At 40.8% G+C, this 15,251-nt stretch overlaps 1 protein-coding gene across 1 annotated transcript in view; it reads left to right on the forward strand.

Moving 5' to 3' along the window:
- The window catches only part of CLASP (CLIP-associated protein), a 79,687-nt gene that overhangs the window by 45,625 nt on the left and 18,811 nt on the right, over positions 1-15,251 (forward strand). Inside the window, exons 7-11 of the mRNA XM_087680209.1 lie at positions 2,219-2,316; positions 5,712-5,786; positions 5,919-5,987; positions 6,103-6,188; positions 6,339-6,456. Coding sequence (XP_087536335.1) covers positions 2,219-2,316; positions 5,712-5,786; positions 5,919-5,987; positions 6,103-6,188; positions 6,339-6,456 — 446 coding nt within the window. The remainder of the gene's footprint in view (positions 1-2,218; positions 2,317-5,711; positions 5,787-5,918; positions 5,988-6,102; positions 6,189-6,338; positions 6,457-15,251) is intronic.

Consider the following 15,251-nt stretch of genomic DNA (forward strand, 5'->3'; position numbering starts at 1 on the left):
GGACCTAGGTGGTCTCAAATCTATATGTTGTTTCATTGAGATTAGAAATTTTGTGGAGAAATCCCTCAGGATAGGTTTTGTCAGATCAGGGTTTTCGTGCAAGATCCGATGTTGGGCAGTTTGTTCTTTTTATGCCTCTATGGAATGTTGGCGGTTTTGGCTCATATCTAGTGCTCTTGGTCTTAGCTGGTGAGAGTTGGAGACAAGTGCTGAAGCATGACAGATCCGTGACATCTGTACTCATTCTTCAATTATGATAAATATCATACCACAAGGTGTGCCAAGCTTTGGGGCCGATATTTCTTTACTTTGAGGTACATGAGCATTCTAGCTCCACTATTTGGTTTGGCTTTCTGATGCTAATGATATAGAAATACACAAGGGGCGCCTGGCCTTGGACTAGTTTCTTTTTGTGTTTGGGTGCAAGAGCATTTCAGCTCCATTTTTTGATTTGATTTTTCGTTGCAAATTTCTGCTTTTAAGATTAAGTGCTTGCAAGTTAAAATTCTGTGCCCTTTTGTTAACTGAAGGTAGCAATGGATATCCCCCACAATTTTTTGATGATATCACACCACATGGTCCCTGTTCTCAAAATTCAAAGTTTTTTTTTAAATTGGGGTGAATCTTTGGTGCTCTTCAAGTACAAAATATTAATTTGGTGCCATCCCCATCCCCATCCCCATCCTCCATCCTATTTCCTTGATTTTGAATGTCCTCCATTGTGTCCTTGTTTCTGTCATTGTCCTCATCCCTTGCCACTTGTGACTATGCTGGAGTGTCTATGTGCACCTAGTAACTTGTTATTCCTTGGTGTTCTGCATATGAGCTGAGATGTTTTAACTGTTACAGTCTCATGTGTGTCCACCATAGGAGGACAAGGTGCCCTCTTTTTTGGACACTTCACATTTCTTTCATGAGGCTGCCACTCACTTGAGTGCCCTTGCCCTTTGGGGATCAGTTGTACTTCTGCATCCCATTGTGGTTATCCTTGGGTGTAAAATTCTTGTGCTTGGATGTGGTAACTCAAGGGAGGCTGCACTGTTCTTGCTTCTTCCTGGCTTTGGTGATGGCTATCCTATTTGCTTTGATTGTACACTAGTGGATTAATTCACATTGTTCTCATTTGGTTTTATGCATCATGTGTTTTTTTCGATCTCTAATCTCATTGATCTTATTTTTTACTTCCGCATTGCATCATTTTGATTTGAACTTCATTTGAAAGGTTGCCTGATGCATCTCCACTTGTTGGAGCACTGCCTTCTGGGTGACTACCTAAGAGGGCTGCTCGGAGACATTACTTGTTAGCATGTATAGTCCTCTTTTGGCTTTGCTGTCAGTTGCGTCACTCCATGCTTTCTGTTCATCCTGTTGCAATCACCATCAATCAACTGCTGCTATAGAAGAAAGGAAAACAATGCTGCAGCCTGCACCTGTTGAGAGAGAGAGAGAGAGAGAGAGAGAGAGAGAGAGAGAGAGAGAGAGAGAGAGACCCATATGAGGTGACATGAGAAGCCCTGATTGTTGTGTGAGGACCCAAAACAGAGAGTGGGCTGAGTGCCCTGTCCATAGCCAACCAATTAGTATAATAGGCGAAAAATCCCCAAACAAGAGGGTTAAAAAATCCTAAACCATAGACACTCTTATGTTTCCAAGACTCTAGTGTTCACAGCTGCTTATGTTGCATTGGGGCGATATGTGGCATGATTGTGGAGGTTTATGCCTTAAGCTGGTCAGATAGCAGTTTCACTTTGGACTGGCACTAAGGCAGTTATATGAGCTGATGGTCAACCTAGGCAAGGCCCTGAAAACACAGTCGGAAAGTCTAGGAGTGACTGGTTTACGAACTGTTTCTATCAGAATATAGCCATTAACAATCAAGGAGATCTGGATGACATTGAACGAGGAAGAGATTCTAACCCTTCAATGACAAAATGCTGTGAAGGCCTGTTTTTTCAATTGTTTTATGGAAGGCTTTCAATGCATTAGAGTCTGTTGTTATGATCCAGTAAGTGGTTGCAGGTATCAGGCATGTGAACCCTGGGGGAATGGGGGAGTATTGTGACTGAAAAAAAAGTTTTAGTTTTATCTTCTTGTGTTTTGTTACTTTTTGCTGCATTTGTGAACTCAAATATCTAGTATTAAAGTTACTATTCTAGTGTATATGGTCAATTTACTTAACGTAATTCGTCTAAGACAATTCACTTGTTTGTTTTTTTAGGGGCTGCTGAGTATGCATGTTTTCCTTTACTTCTCAAACATCTCATTAACCCATTAAGTCTTCAACTTTCAGACCGAAGATCAAGTATTGTAAAGCAGGTAGTGTTAAGTATCTTGAATCTCTAATGTTACCAGCAGGAAAATGCACTTTTCAATTGGAACAATGCCAGTTATTTTGTCATCTTTCAATAGTGTTGGCATGTTGGTGTAGTTGATCAGTTTAACAATTAGTGAGATGGTTTAGGGCACAGATTTTGTGCTTTTAAAAGCTGTGCTTCTTTTAGGTTGGTGTTTTGGTAGTTTGTAGGTCCTGTCCTGCCTCTTGAGAAAGTATCTTTCTCTAAGCTAACCAGAAAACTCACTGAGGACGAAACATGTACAAGCTGAAACACAATGAAAGATATTGCCACTCACAAGCTGGTTGCTTTGACTCTTTGATGGTCAGCTGGTGTGTGATGGCTTCTACAAGTCAAGATAGTTTCATCAGCCGAACTGGTGGTTTGTTACAGCCATACAGTGGAACACAAGTTTCATCAGCTGAACTGGTGGTTGTTACAGCCACAGAGTGGATCTTTGTGCTATTGGAAGGACTGCCTGTAGCAATGTTGTGAGAAATAGGAACGGGTGTCTTTGCAAGGTGTGATATGGCTCCACTTTATTAACAATTGACTGTATAATGAGTGCATTAATGGCAGACTGGACTTTGTGGGGGTGCTTCGGCATCAGTCACTTATAGCCAACATGGTCCATAGTTATCCATTTAGAGCTTGATTGTGACACTAATAGAACACTGAAATTTGTGATCTTCATGGTGTCAAATTTGCCAAGGGAAAGCCCAAAGGAAATGATGAGAATCTCAAGCGGGTCCACTCACATGAGCAACCATGTTTGATGCTGCTCCAATTAAAAGTTCCACTCATCCATGTCTCCCATGTGAAGCATCTTTGCCTTGTGCATTGCATCTATTTCAACAAGAAACTGTTCTTTCGAAGGCCAAACATCTCAAAAGGCACGTGTTTTAAAATAGTTTTCTAAGAGGGATGTGTAGGCTGTATCCATGTTGAACCCCAATGAGGTGGAGAGCTTCCTTTTAGATACACAAGTGTGATTGTGAGGGGGGTTGTGCAAGTGGAGTTTCTTCCATATGTATGAGAGGTGAGAACTGTGTGGGAGGTTAATTTAACAAGAAGCTTCTTTTTCCACATATGCATCAAGCACCAGTTGTGTAGCTAAGCTAGAGATATCTATTTTCTTCATCCAATGTGTTGTGTGAGGTGTACTTTCCTTGTTGCATACACCATCGTTTTCTGGCATGCATTTTCATCAAGAGCAAAAGCACATCATGCATCAACTTTCAAAGCATATCTTGGTAACTACATACCATAGGGTGAATTATGTATTGTTTATTGTGTTTCTGGGTGTCTATTTTTGCCTACAGGGTGGGATGTGTAAGGCATACTTAGTACCATTTGTTCACCAAGTATATGTGTGCTTATATGTAGTGCTAGATTTGGAAATCCTCTTCCTAGTATCAAATTTTGCTTGTGAAAGGTGGTGCTTGGAAGTTGGAACAGAGTTTAAAGATACCTTACTGCATCCAGTCCTTTTTCTATTGGGAGTTAAGGGCTGTATTGAGGGTTTGTGATTCCTCGAGCAGTAAAGCTCTTTAGTATGGAGTTAAGGATCTAAGCTGGGTGGAGCCATTATGTCTGAGTTCTGATCCTTGTACTAGATTTGATTGACAGTTAAGGGCTATATTGAGAGTTTGTGATTCCTTGAGCAGTAAAGCTCTTTAGTATGGAGTTAAGCATATAAGCCTGATGGATCCAATATGTCCGAGTTCTTTGGTGCGTTTTCCAGACCTAAAGATGAAAGACACCTGTTTCCCTGTTTTTATTTGACAAGTGACAAGATGATGGCCAAGAGCAGATGTAGAAGACAATCACATTCATCCACCTGTTTAAGGAATTGCCAAAGTTTTCTATTTTATCAGTGGCTATAGCTGACTGTTTACCAACCAGCAAGTGGAATTGAATGATCTGGTCCTGTGTAACTTAAAGTTGGACTTCTTAGCTCTTTAATGCCAGAGTTGTCGTCATTTTGCTTTTGTCTTTTGTTCTGAGATTTCTTGTCTCTCTAGTATTTCAAGATGGATGGGCTATTCTCTTAGGCACATAAGATTGGCTGTTCACAGCCACAACCCGGCATTGTGCACTGTACTTCTCCCTTGTGCTCTTGAAGAGATGCTTTGTACTCATGTACAATATTGGAATTAAGCTTTAACATTGATCTATCATCTACATCTTGAGTTTGTGTGCAAAATTAATCTCAAAAACTATGTGAGTTCTACAGAATCCTAATGCCACTGAGCTCCAAAACAAAAGTCGCTTGGAATCAGATGACATGAGTCATGCAAGCTGTTCATGCGCATATGTAGGATGGCATTTAAAATGCATAGAAATAAAGATTTGGATATTGTTATGTTTCTGTACCCTGACATGGGTTTCCTTTGATACCCATATTGGGGTTTCAAACATTTTAGGAGGTTCCTAGAAATTCTAGGAGTCTTAAATTAGTGTTGGCTGGTCATAGGCAAATGTCTGCAATGTGCTGAGCCAACCAAGTGCTGTGTGGGATGGTGGGCAGCTTTGGGACCTGGTTGGATTTGCAGTTTGCAGTTTTTCTCTGTATATCTGATCTGCACCCTTGTACACCATGTTATTACTCTGTGAAATGTTAAATTTTGAGGGGATCTCCACAACTGTTCTCTCTCATTCTGCTTTGACTTATGCATTTAGCTGTGTGGTGCCATAGAGTATCCTCCTCTTTGTGGAGACATGTTAAGGTCGCGAATCTATGGGAGTTAATTAGGGTCCAGTCTTAATATTCATTGCTGTGTGCATATTGAAACACTACCAAAACTTGCAATATAGAGCAAGCCTTAATGCATGTGCCCTGCTAGTCCAAGAAGTCTAGCATTAAGTGCCTTGAGCATCAAAAGTGGTGCATGTGCTGTGCTTTAGATACACCTGAAAAACAAAGTGCCTTGTTCACAAATTGTGTCTTTTATGAGACTTGATTCAGTCCCCTTAGCCATGAGTGGGCTCTTGATGTTTCAGCAGAAAGGATGCGTCAAGTCAAAGAGATTACCTGGGTTAGCTTTCTGTTGTTCTTAAAATACTTTGACATAACGGAATATTAAGTATGCTTATTGCACTAAAATTTTTCCAAGTCTGAAGCTACATTTTATACAATATTTTTCGACACCCAGCAGTGATTTCAGCAGTCACATCTATTTTTAATTGTTTCTGGTAATACTGATTGTTTGACCCGATTGTCATTATGAAGATTTCTTTATCTTGAGAACTAGCAACTCCGTCAGCTTTGAATATCTTTCTGCCTGTTTTGTCTGTATTTTTGTCTTGTTTTGCCAATTGTACATGCCATTTGATGCATCAAATCTCTGTCAATGGATAACTTTGTTTTGTCTACAGGCTTGCCATTTATTGAGCTTATTATCCAAGGAGCTGTTAGCAGATTTTGAGTCATGTGCAGAGGCTTTTATACCTGTTGGTTTTTACCTACATATTTTCATTCCTTTCCATTCAGTAGCTGTTTTTTTCTGTTGCTCTTTTCTGGTTTCACAAATGGTTATTATGGTATAATGTCATGAACTTGTTTGCTTTCTGGTTCTGAAACAGGTTTTGTTCAAGCTTGTTGTCATCACAGTGTTGGTTATTGCTGAATCTGCAGATACATGCATTAAAACAGTGAGAAATACTGTGCTATTTGAGATAATAGTGCATGAATTCTTTTCCCTTTTCTAGGCCCACAAAAGCCCTATATTGGTCATAAATCTTCCTCTTGTCTTTCGTTTCTTTGCAGATGTTAAGGAACTGCAGAGTTGCACGTGTTCTTCCTCGGATTGTTGACTGTGCAAAGAATGACAGGAATTCTGTGCTTCGTGCAAGGTAACTGTATGCAATGGGCTCAATGTTTTAGGGATTAAGAAAGTGCAGAGTTGCTTTGCATACATTCCCTACATTCTTGTGTGTGGTTGTACAGGGAGAGATTATATAGTCATCCTTGTTTCTAAATATAGCTGGGTAAATGTTGTGCAGATGTTGCGAGTACGCTCTCTTGGTTTTGGAGCAATGGTCTGACTCACCAGAAATTCAAAAGCTGGTGGACCTGTATGAGGACCTTATCAAGTGCTGCGTTGGAGATGCCATGAGTGAGGTCTAATTGAAAGCAACATGAAAACCTTTCTTTGTTTCATTGGAGCTAACCTATTTTTCTGGTTACAGACACACATGTGCACGTGTGTGCACACACACACAGACACTTTGTTGGAAATGGAGGAAGAGAGAGAGAGTTAACACAAGATAGTGAGCAAGAGTAGGCAGTAGTTCTACACTCAAAAGATGCAAGTGCTAGAATGATAGAAAGAAAGTACAATAGGTCTTAAGTAAGTTACACCTATCCCTAACTCAAGTAAGTTCAAGGATTTTTGAAAATCCTTAAACTTTTCATGTGATAGTGCCTTGGTGAAAATATCTACAACATTCACCTATGTGGGGATGTAGATCATGCTAATCTCCCTTGCATGTGATCTCTCTTTGACATAGTAATATTGTATCTCAATGTCTTTCATACAAGCATGAAACACTGGATTCTGTGCTACTGAAATAGCACTTTGATTGTCAGAAAGAATAGGAGTGAGTCCCTCCAAATGAACATGAAGATCAGCCAATACATGGCACAATCAAACACATTTGACTGTTGTTGTGAAAGCTGCCTTATACTCAGCTTTACAACATGAGGCAGCCATAGTAGTGCTTGCTTAGCCAAGAAGGCGTGGCTGGCCTAGAAAGAAACAATATCTACTAGTGGAATGCCTTGTATTGTGATTACGAGCCCAATCTAGATCACTGCAAGCACTCATTTGCAAGTCTCCCCCCTTGGAAAATAGCAAACCATATGACTGTGTTCCTTGCAAATAGCAAAAAATGCACTTAATAGCTTGCCAATGTAGTGTCTTTGGACTATGTATATATCTACTCACCAGTGGTATTTCATATTTTATATCTTTTAGCTTTAAAGTTTACCTCAATCCTCTCCCTCTCTTTCAAGTTTCAAAAGTTGAGACTTAAGTATCTCTCTCTCTCACTCTTACCTGAGCCTCTCCATCTGTCATCAGCACCATGACTTGTGAGAAGAACGAGGCCTTTAATCTGCATGCAATCCATATAGAGAGGGACACAAAGAAGTCCAATTTCCACCATTGGACATACAAGTATTGTGGGAAGCGCTGTACAAGTAGTGCAACCCAGCTTCTCCAACATCTTTTCAAGACAGGGGGGCAAGATATTGTGAAGAAGGCTATGGAGTCACTGCTAGGGTTTGCACTGAGGAAACACAAAGTGTACGACCACAATCGAAGCACAAGGAGTCAAACACAGACATAGACATAGAAAGCAAAACTTAAACATAGAAATAGAAGAAGGGAGAGAAATAACACAACTTTGAAGTGAATGAATGCTGTAAATGAATGTAAGAGTGTGCAGTGTGTCCAAGGGCAAAGTAGTGTGTTAGAGTGTCATCCACCAGCGACAGATCCAAGTTTGTGACCACCAGCCACAGTGTAGGAAGAAGAGGATGCTATAAACGCAAGTGTCAGTTGATGCTGAACACTTAAGCGCAAGCAGAGGGTGTGTGAAAGAGGGTTGGTGACAATCAAAGGTTATAAATGCAGCCAATGAAGAGCCGTTTGATGAAGAGAAGCTGCCGCTTGAAGAGGAGAGGGTGTCGCAAGTTGTGAAAGATTGATGCAAAGCTGTGTATGCAGTTACCAAGATGTGGCAGCTCCAAATGTAAGTAGAAGAGGGTCAGAAACTATCGCCAATGCTGATGGAGGAGCGCTAGATATAGAGGAAGGTGTGACAGTAGTTGATGGGGTTGGACAACCATGTGTGTGGGGGACTGATGAATGAAATCTGCAAACAAGGGTGAGAAACTTGCATAGAAAGGGATAAAACTGAATTGGGGGCAGCCTGTCTATTTATAGATGAGGATGGACCCACTCAAATTAGGGTTTCACTAAACTCTCTTGAACCGCGTTCTATTTTAAGGTTTTCATTAAATTAAGCTTGTTTTGGGGTTCTTTAAGTGGCTAATCAGCATGAAGTGCATTTCTTAGCTCAACATTCCCTCTCAAGTCCAAACCAAGGTGAGAAAAGTAGGCCAATTCATTTTGCCCAAGGCATCCCAACTCCCACCCCAAAGCACCTTGGGCATCAGACAAAGGGTGCACAGTGGCTCCCCAGTGGCCTACCAAGACTAGAGAGCCGATGGTTATCTTACCAATAGAGTCCAAGTAGTCACCCAAGAAAGGATAAGGCATTAGATAGAGGGTGCTTGTTAGCTGCCCAATGGCTTACCAAGCCTTACAAAGACGGATGGAACTACAATGAGCTTTGATTTTATTTTATTTTTTGGGTTTGTTTTTAAGTGAGAGATGCTTTGCGGTTGATTGAGTGACAGTCGAAAACAAGAGAATGAAAAGGAATTGTTAGGTTCAACCCATCACAAAACAGACAAGCTGTGCATCCACCTGAGGATGGCGAAGACAAGGGAATGGTAATGAAGAGACGGTAGTGTGTTGTACCATTTGTGGGTTGAAATAGCTTAGGTTCATCTAGTGATACTTTACACAATGAGTATGGTATATGCTATGAAATGCTCATGCAGTAGGTGCCACTTGGACAGTGTCCCTCGTGGGAAAATTGTTCACTTGTCTAAGCGCCCTAATGCAAAGATGATGAAATCATGCAATGCAAAGGGTGAAGGTACAATGGACAAGAAGACTGATATTGAAGAGAATTGCCAAAATCTATAAAATACCAAGAAGAGTAGAAACCCCCTCTTAACCTTGAATGTTGATGCCAAAGGAGGAAGAGGAGTCAAATGTCAATCTTCGTGTGTTGTTTAGAACCATGATGAGAAGAAGCAACCGAAAAAGGCAAGATTCCTATGGGCGTGACTCTATAGCCTAAAGTACCAAGAGTTTGATAATGAGAAAAAGCTAAGAGAGCGGCTACCATCGTGTACACCCACTAGCAAGGAGCTATGTGTGAAACACTTGTCTAGGTGGTGAGGTAGTCTTAGATGAAGGAAAATGTGATGTGGATGCATAAAGTGCAATGGGATTGGTACTAGCAAACCAATCAGTCAACCCCTCAGGAGTAGAGAAGAATGGTTGTTGAGGTTATGTGTGTGCCACATGTCGAGCAGTCGTGGGGGTTGAAGGAGCAAATGGGGCAACAGTGGGAGGGGTAGCCCCACTAGATTGTGTAGTCGTAGTAGTTTGTTGTGGTTTTCTAGGTGGTAAACCTTAGGCCTTGGAGCGGCATTTCTCGTCCACATGGCCTGCTCTGTGACAATGGGTGCAATACCTTTTTTTTAAAGGCAATTACTTTTTTATCTTTGGTTTCGTCTGAAGAGGAGTTACCATTGGTTTGGCTTACCTTCGTATCTTGTGAGTTCTTGCCACTACGAGCTTTACCTTGCGAAGAAGATGCAGCTAACGCAAATTTGGAATGGATACGGGTTTTCTTGTGGACTTGGTCATGTACCTTGGTGTAACACAAAAATTGACACTCAAAATTCATAGAAGGTCGATAGCATAGGTAGTGAAATAATGTGCTGAATGAAGTGAAAGTACTTTTTTGGCAACTTGTTCAAGAAAACGTGACATGATCATCATTTGACTTTAGAGAGCCAGTGGTGGCAAACTCAGTGAGTAATAGCCGATATTCAGCCAACTTGATTTTTAGATCATCCCCTTTCTTACTGGAAAACTCTTGAAGTTCAAAATCGAGATTGATACATTGAGTGCGATCTTGAGTCGCATAATGGTCAATGAGATGACTCCAACGCTCAGATGTGAGGGAAAAATGTTGTAATTGAGAGTAGAACTTAGGAAGCAATCTCTATATTAACTCATCATTGATTGTGGCATTGTGGGCTCTCTGTTGTGTTGGGTGTAAAGTCCCTTCGTCTCTGTGTATAAAGATATATGGGCGTGAACACACCCTTATTGTACCCTAACATATAAATACATTCTTTTATGCTTTGTGTACCATCACGATCTAGCACACCTATCTCTACATTCACTCTCTCTAACTCTCAGCTCTACAACTCGCCCCTTGCTCTCACACTCTATTGCGCACTCTCTCCCCTTCAAACTAGTATCAAAGCACAAAGTGCATGCTTCCCGAGATCAAAGGCAGCTCGCGAACAACTCAAGGCAGTAGAAGGTCAGTTGAGCACCAATCAAGGTGATTGGTAGCTGTTGAGTGTGTGACCGGCTGACGCAGGCAGTCAATGAGACTGTTGGGTGACGGGCGACAATCGGGCAGGACCAGGTGGCAGGGCCAACATGACCAGTGTAGCGTGGACCAGCGGGCAGCAGCAGGCGTGGCGGAAAGGATGGTAGTGGACTTCGTGTCCAACACCACGACTTGGTGGCAGCGACCAGGTGTGGGATGGATGCCAGTAGGCAGCAACCCGCATATGCAGCAACGACTTGGCAGTCACGTCAGAGGGGCAGGTCAACGGACCCCTGTCACTCCATTTTTTTTAAAAACCCATTTTTTCTTCTTTGAATTTCCCCTTGGCTTGACGGGGGTTGGCACGTGCAAGCACAGTGCACAAATTTGTGCAAATTTAGGCCCAAAAATTTGGGGCTTTCCAGATCGAGTGTTACTCATGCATAATTGAGGCATTTGCGTCAGAAATTGCAGACATTATGCGCTTTTGGATTGGGGATTTCGCCAAATTTAGTGAAATTTTACTCATTTGAGTGAAAATTCTCAACATTGGACCCATAAAATTTGGGGCTTTTGCTGGATTGGTGAAATTTCTGTTCAGCTGAGTCAAACTGGTTGACATTCATGCACAGTTGGACATGGAAATTTTGGGGCTTTTGCAAAATTTTGTGAAATTTTGCTAATTTTGCCCATTTTATGCTTTCGGGAAGATATATTAATGCAATCGAGGCAGATCGGTCAGTGAAATTTTGGGGCTTTTTTGCTGAAATCTGTGGATTTTGGCAAAGTTTATGCGTGAAATGCACTTTGGGAATATTGCTGAAGTAATCTTGTTGCCATAAGCAGAGAGATTTGAGAATTTTTATCTCTCGCTTGTGCGATTTTGGAGAAATTGCAAAGATTTCTTGGTGTTTTGTGTATCAGAAGTTGATACAAGCACATATGTATGCAGTACACATGTTGGACAGCTCCCATTGAGTTGATGTATTGCTGATTATTCATGTTGCAGCAGTCTTAGTGATCATTTGCAGAGTTGGGATTGTTGCAGATGCATTTTTTGGTGATATTGCTGAACTGGGAGTTACCTAGCAGTGATGTATGCATTTTATGTATGCTGAAATTGCAGTCATACTACTGAAAGTCATTCGTTCTACTGCTGTACATGTACTTGGATTGAATCTTGCTATTATTTGCTGAAAAATTGGGCTGAAATTAGCTGAATATTCAGCTCATTTTTGTTGTCATAAATTGCAGCATTGAATTTCTGGTGTATTGCTGAAAAATGGTTGCAAATGCTTCTAGCAACAATGACACTAAATCCCTCTTTCAAATCAAGAGGTTTGATAGCACTGGCTTTGACTTGTGGAAGGATAGGATGCAAGGCATTTTGTTTCTCAAGGACTGTGAAGATGCTCTCTTAGAGACTAAGCCTGCAGCTATGATAAATGTGGATTGGGCTAGACTTAACAAGAAGGCCATTGCATACATTAAGATGACAGTGTTTGATGATATACTTACAAACATCAAGTGTCTTGATACAGGTTATGCTATATGGAAAAAGCTTAAGGATACTTATGAAAATACAACTCCTATGAATCAAGTGCATCTTATGCGTAAACTTGTGAACATGGAGCTGGATGAGTCTAAGCTAGCATCTAAGCATTTGAGTACTTTCATTTTGAGTCAATTTTGCAGGACTCTCATTTGGCGGCTTTCGATTATAAATTGAAAGCTATTTTCTTATTGACGACTTTGCGTGACAGTTGGGAATCTTTGGTTGTGTCACTTAGCAACAACCCTGCTTTGACTTTTGATGGTGTTAGAGCTTCAATCCTTAATGAAGAAATTAGAATAAAGTCTAGTGGTGAAAGCAGTGGCTCAGCTTACCATGTAAGAGGAAGGTCTAAAAAGAGGGGTAATGTAGCCAATAAAGGCAAAAGTAGAAGCAAAAGCAAGGGCATAAAAAGCCCGATTGCCAGTACTTCAAGAAAGAGCAAGAAAGAAAGAAATAGCAGGGTAAGAAAAAGAAGGATGATAATAAAGATAATGACAGCTCTTCCTCAAAAGAAGTTGCAAAGGCAAATGTTGCATCTAGTGTGGTCATTGAAGAGCTTCCTAACACTGAAGAGATACTTGTTGTAGCCTCATGTAATGATGCAGATATTATGGCAGCAGTAGGTGATATGTATATCACTAAAAAGGAGGTAATTGATGCCTTACTTTCAACTCATGGGCTGTCACAATGGTGGATAATGGACAGTGGTGCCTCTTTTCATGTTACCCCCTCTTTGGAGTCATTTTTTGAATACACTGTAGGTTGCCTAGGCAAGGTTTACTTGGGTAATAACTATGCATATGAGATAGAGGGTGTTGGCACCATTCATTTGGCCCTTGAAAATGGCCAAGAGCTGATTTTGTACGATGTTAGACTTGTACTTGGCATAAAGAAAAGTCTACTATCAGTTGGGCAGCTTGATGCTAAAGGATACTTTACTACCTTTGGTAGTGGATCTTGGAAGGTCCACAAGGGCTCTATGCTGATTGTTAAAGGCAAGAAAAAGTGGACTTTATATTACTTACATTGTAAAGCATTACTTGGCAAGTTTTTGGCTATAGCTGTAGTCCATTCACAGATGGAGCTTTGGTACAAAAGACTTGGTTATATGAGCTAGAAAGACCTTTAGGTTCTCTCCTCTTTAGGGAGATTTGATATAAAAGGCTCTAGTCTCGAATTTTGTAACGATTGCTTATATGGAAAACAAGTGAAGTCTCCTTATTACTCTGGTGTCGTTAAGAAGTCTAATACTCTTGACTTAGTACACTCTGATGTTGCACTATGTCTGTTAATTCGTATGGGGGTGCACGATACTTTGTTTACTTTCATTGATGATTTCAGTAGAAAGTCATGGGTGTATGTACTTAAGAGCAAAAAGGAAGTGTTGGATGCTTTTAAAAAGTTTCATGCTTTTGTTATCACACAGAAAGGGCTTAAGTTGAAAGCCATAAGAACAAATAATGGGGGTGAGTATGCCTCAAATGAGTTTAACAAGCTCTGTGAGATGCATGGCATTAAGAGGGAGTTGACAACCCCTTATAATCCTACATCAAATGGCGTGGCTAAAAGTTAATCACACACTTTGTGAGAGAGTCAGATGCATGCTGTCCACAACTAATCTCCTACAGCAATTTTGGGGAGAGGCTCTTAAAATTGCAGTTCATGTATGCAATCGCTCTCCCAATCATGCATTGGAAAATGGCATTCCTGAAGAGGTTTGTTTTGGCAAACCTACTTCATATGAGGATTTGTGTGTCTTTGGTTGTGATGCCTTTGTGCATGTACCTGTAGAACAAAGGACCAAGATAGACATGAAATCATTAAGGGCATCTTCATGGGATATGGAGATGAGGGAGAGATGGTTTATAGAGTTTGGCTCCCTCAGGGCAGGAAGATAATACGCAGTCGAGACGTAGTATTTAATGAGGCAAAGTTGTTGAAAATTGCTACACATGGTGATCTTAACAAAAAGAATGTCAAATTTCAGCAAGAACAGCCAGCCATTCAGCAGCCATTAGCTAAAAGTATTGTCCCTTTTGATGCTGAAAATGAGCAGCAACCTATTGTGCTATAGCCAGAAGATCATGGACAGCAAGAAGAATATGCTGAAAACAGATTACAGCAAGAAGAAAATGCTGAAAATCAACCACTTGCTGATGGTATGCACATTCCTCAGGATGTAGGCCCAGTGCTTGATAATACAGATCATTGGTTAAGAAGGTCTACACGTGTTAGAAGGCAGCCATAGAGGTTTCAACCATCTTTGGATTGCATTTTGTTGACTGATGAGGGTGAATCTCAGACATTTAAAGAGGCACAGTCATGTGAAAACAAGAGAAAGTGGAGCTTGCTATGCAGGAAGAGATAAAGTCTCTATATGCAAATAACACATGGAAGCTTGTACCTTTGCCCAAGGATAAGAAAGCTATTCCTAATAAATGGGTTTACAAAGTGAAATGTATTGATGGGAAGCCCAAGTTCAAGGCACGGCTGGTTGCTAAGGACTATACACAAAATAAAGGCATAGACTTCCAGGAGGTCTTTTCACTAGTGGTAAAGATGACTACGCTCCGTGTTTTGTTTGCTCTCACTGTATCCTTGGATTAGAGTTGGATCAGATGGATGTGAAGACTACTTTTCTTCATGGTGACTTGGATGAAGAGCTGTACATAAAGCAGCTAGAAGGATTTGTAATTCCAGGAAAAGAGCATTTGGTTTGTAAGCTGAAATGCAACTTACATGGGCTGAAACAAGCCCCTAGACAATGGTATAAAATTTTTGATACCTTTATGCTCAACCATGGATTTAAATGCAGTCATGCAAATCACTGCTTATACACTAAAAGGCTGATAATGGAAGCCTTATTGTGCCGGTCTTAAATGTGGATGACATGTTGATTGCAGGAAAGCATAAGAGTACTTTGAATGCTCTTAAAAGGCAGTTGAGTTCAGCCTTCTCAATGAAAAATTTGGGGGCAGGTGAACACATTTTGGACATGCGCATTAAAAGAGATAGAGGGCATCACTTGTTGTTTCTCTAACAGAATAAGTACATTAGCAAAGTACTTGACAGGTTTAATATGGCTGATGCTAAGCCTCTTGGTGTGCCTTTACCACCACATACAAAACTTAGCAAAGCTGATTGGCCAA

The sequence above is a fragment of the Lygodium microphyllum genome, chromosome 6 (genome assembly GCF_053477565.2).
Source record: "Lygodium microphyllum isolate KBCC chromosome 6, Lygodium_microphyllum_v1.1.10, whole genome shotgun sequence".
Taxonomy (NCBI): domain Eukaryota; kingdom Viridiplantae; phylum Streptophyta; class Polypodiopsida; order Schizaeales; family Lygodiaceae; genus Lygodium; species Lygodium microphyllum.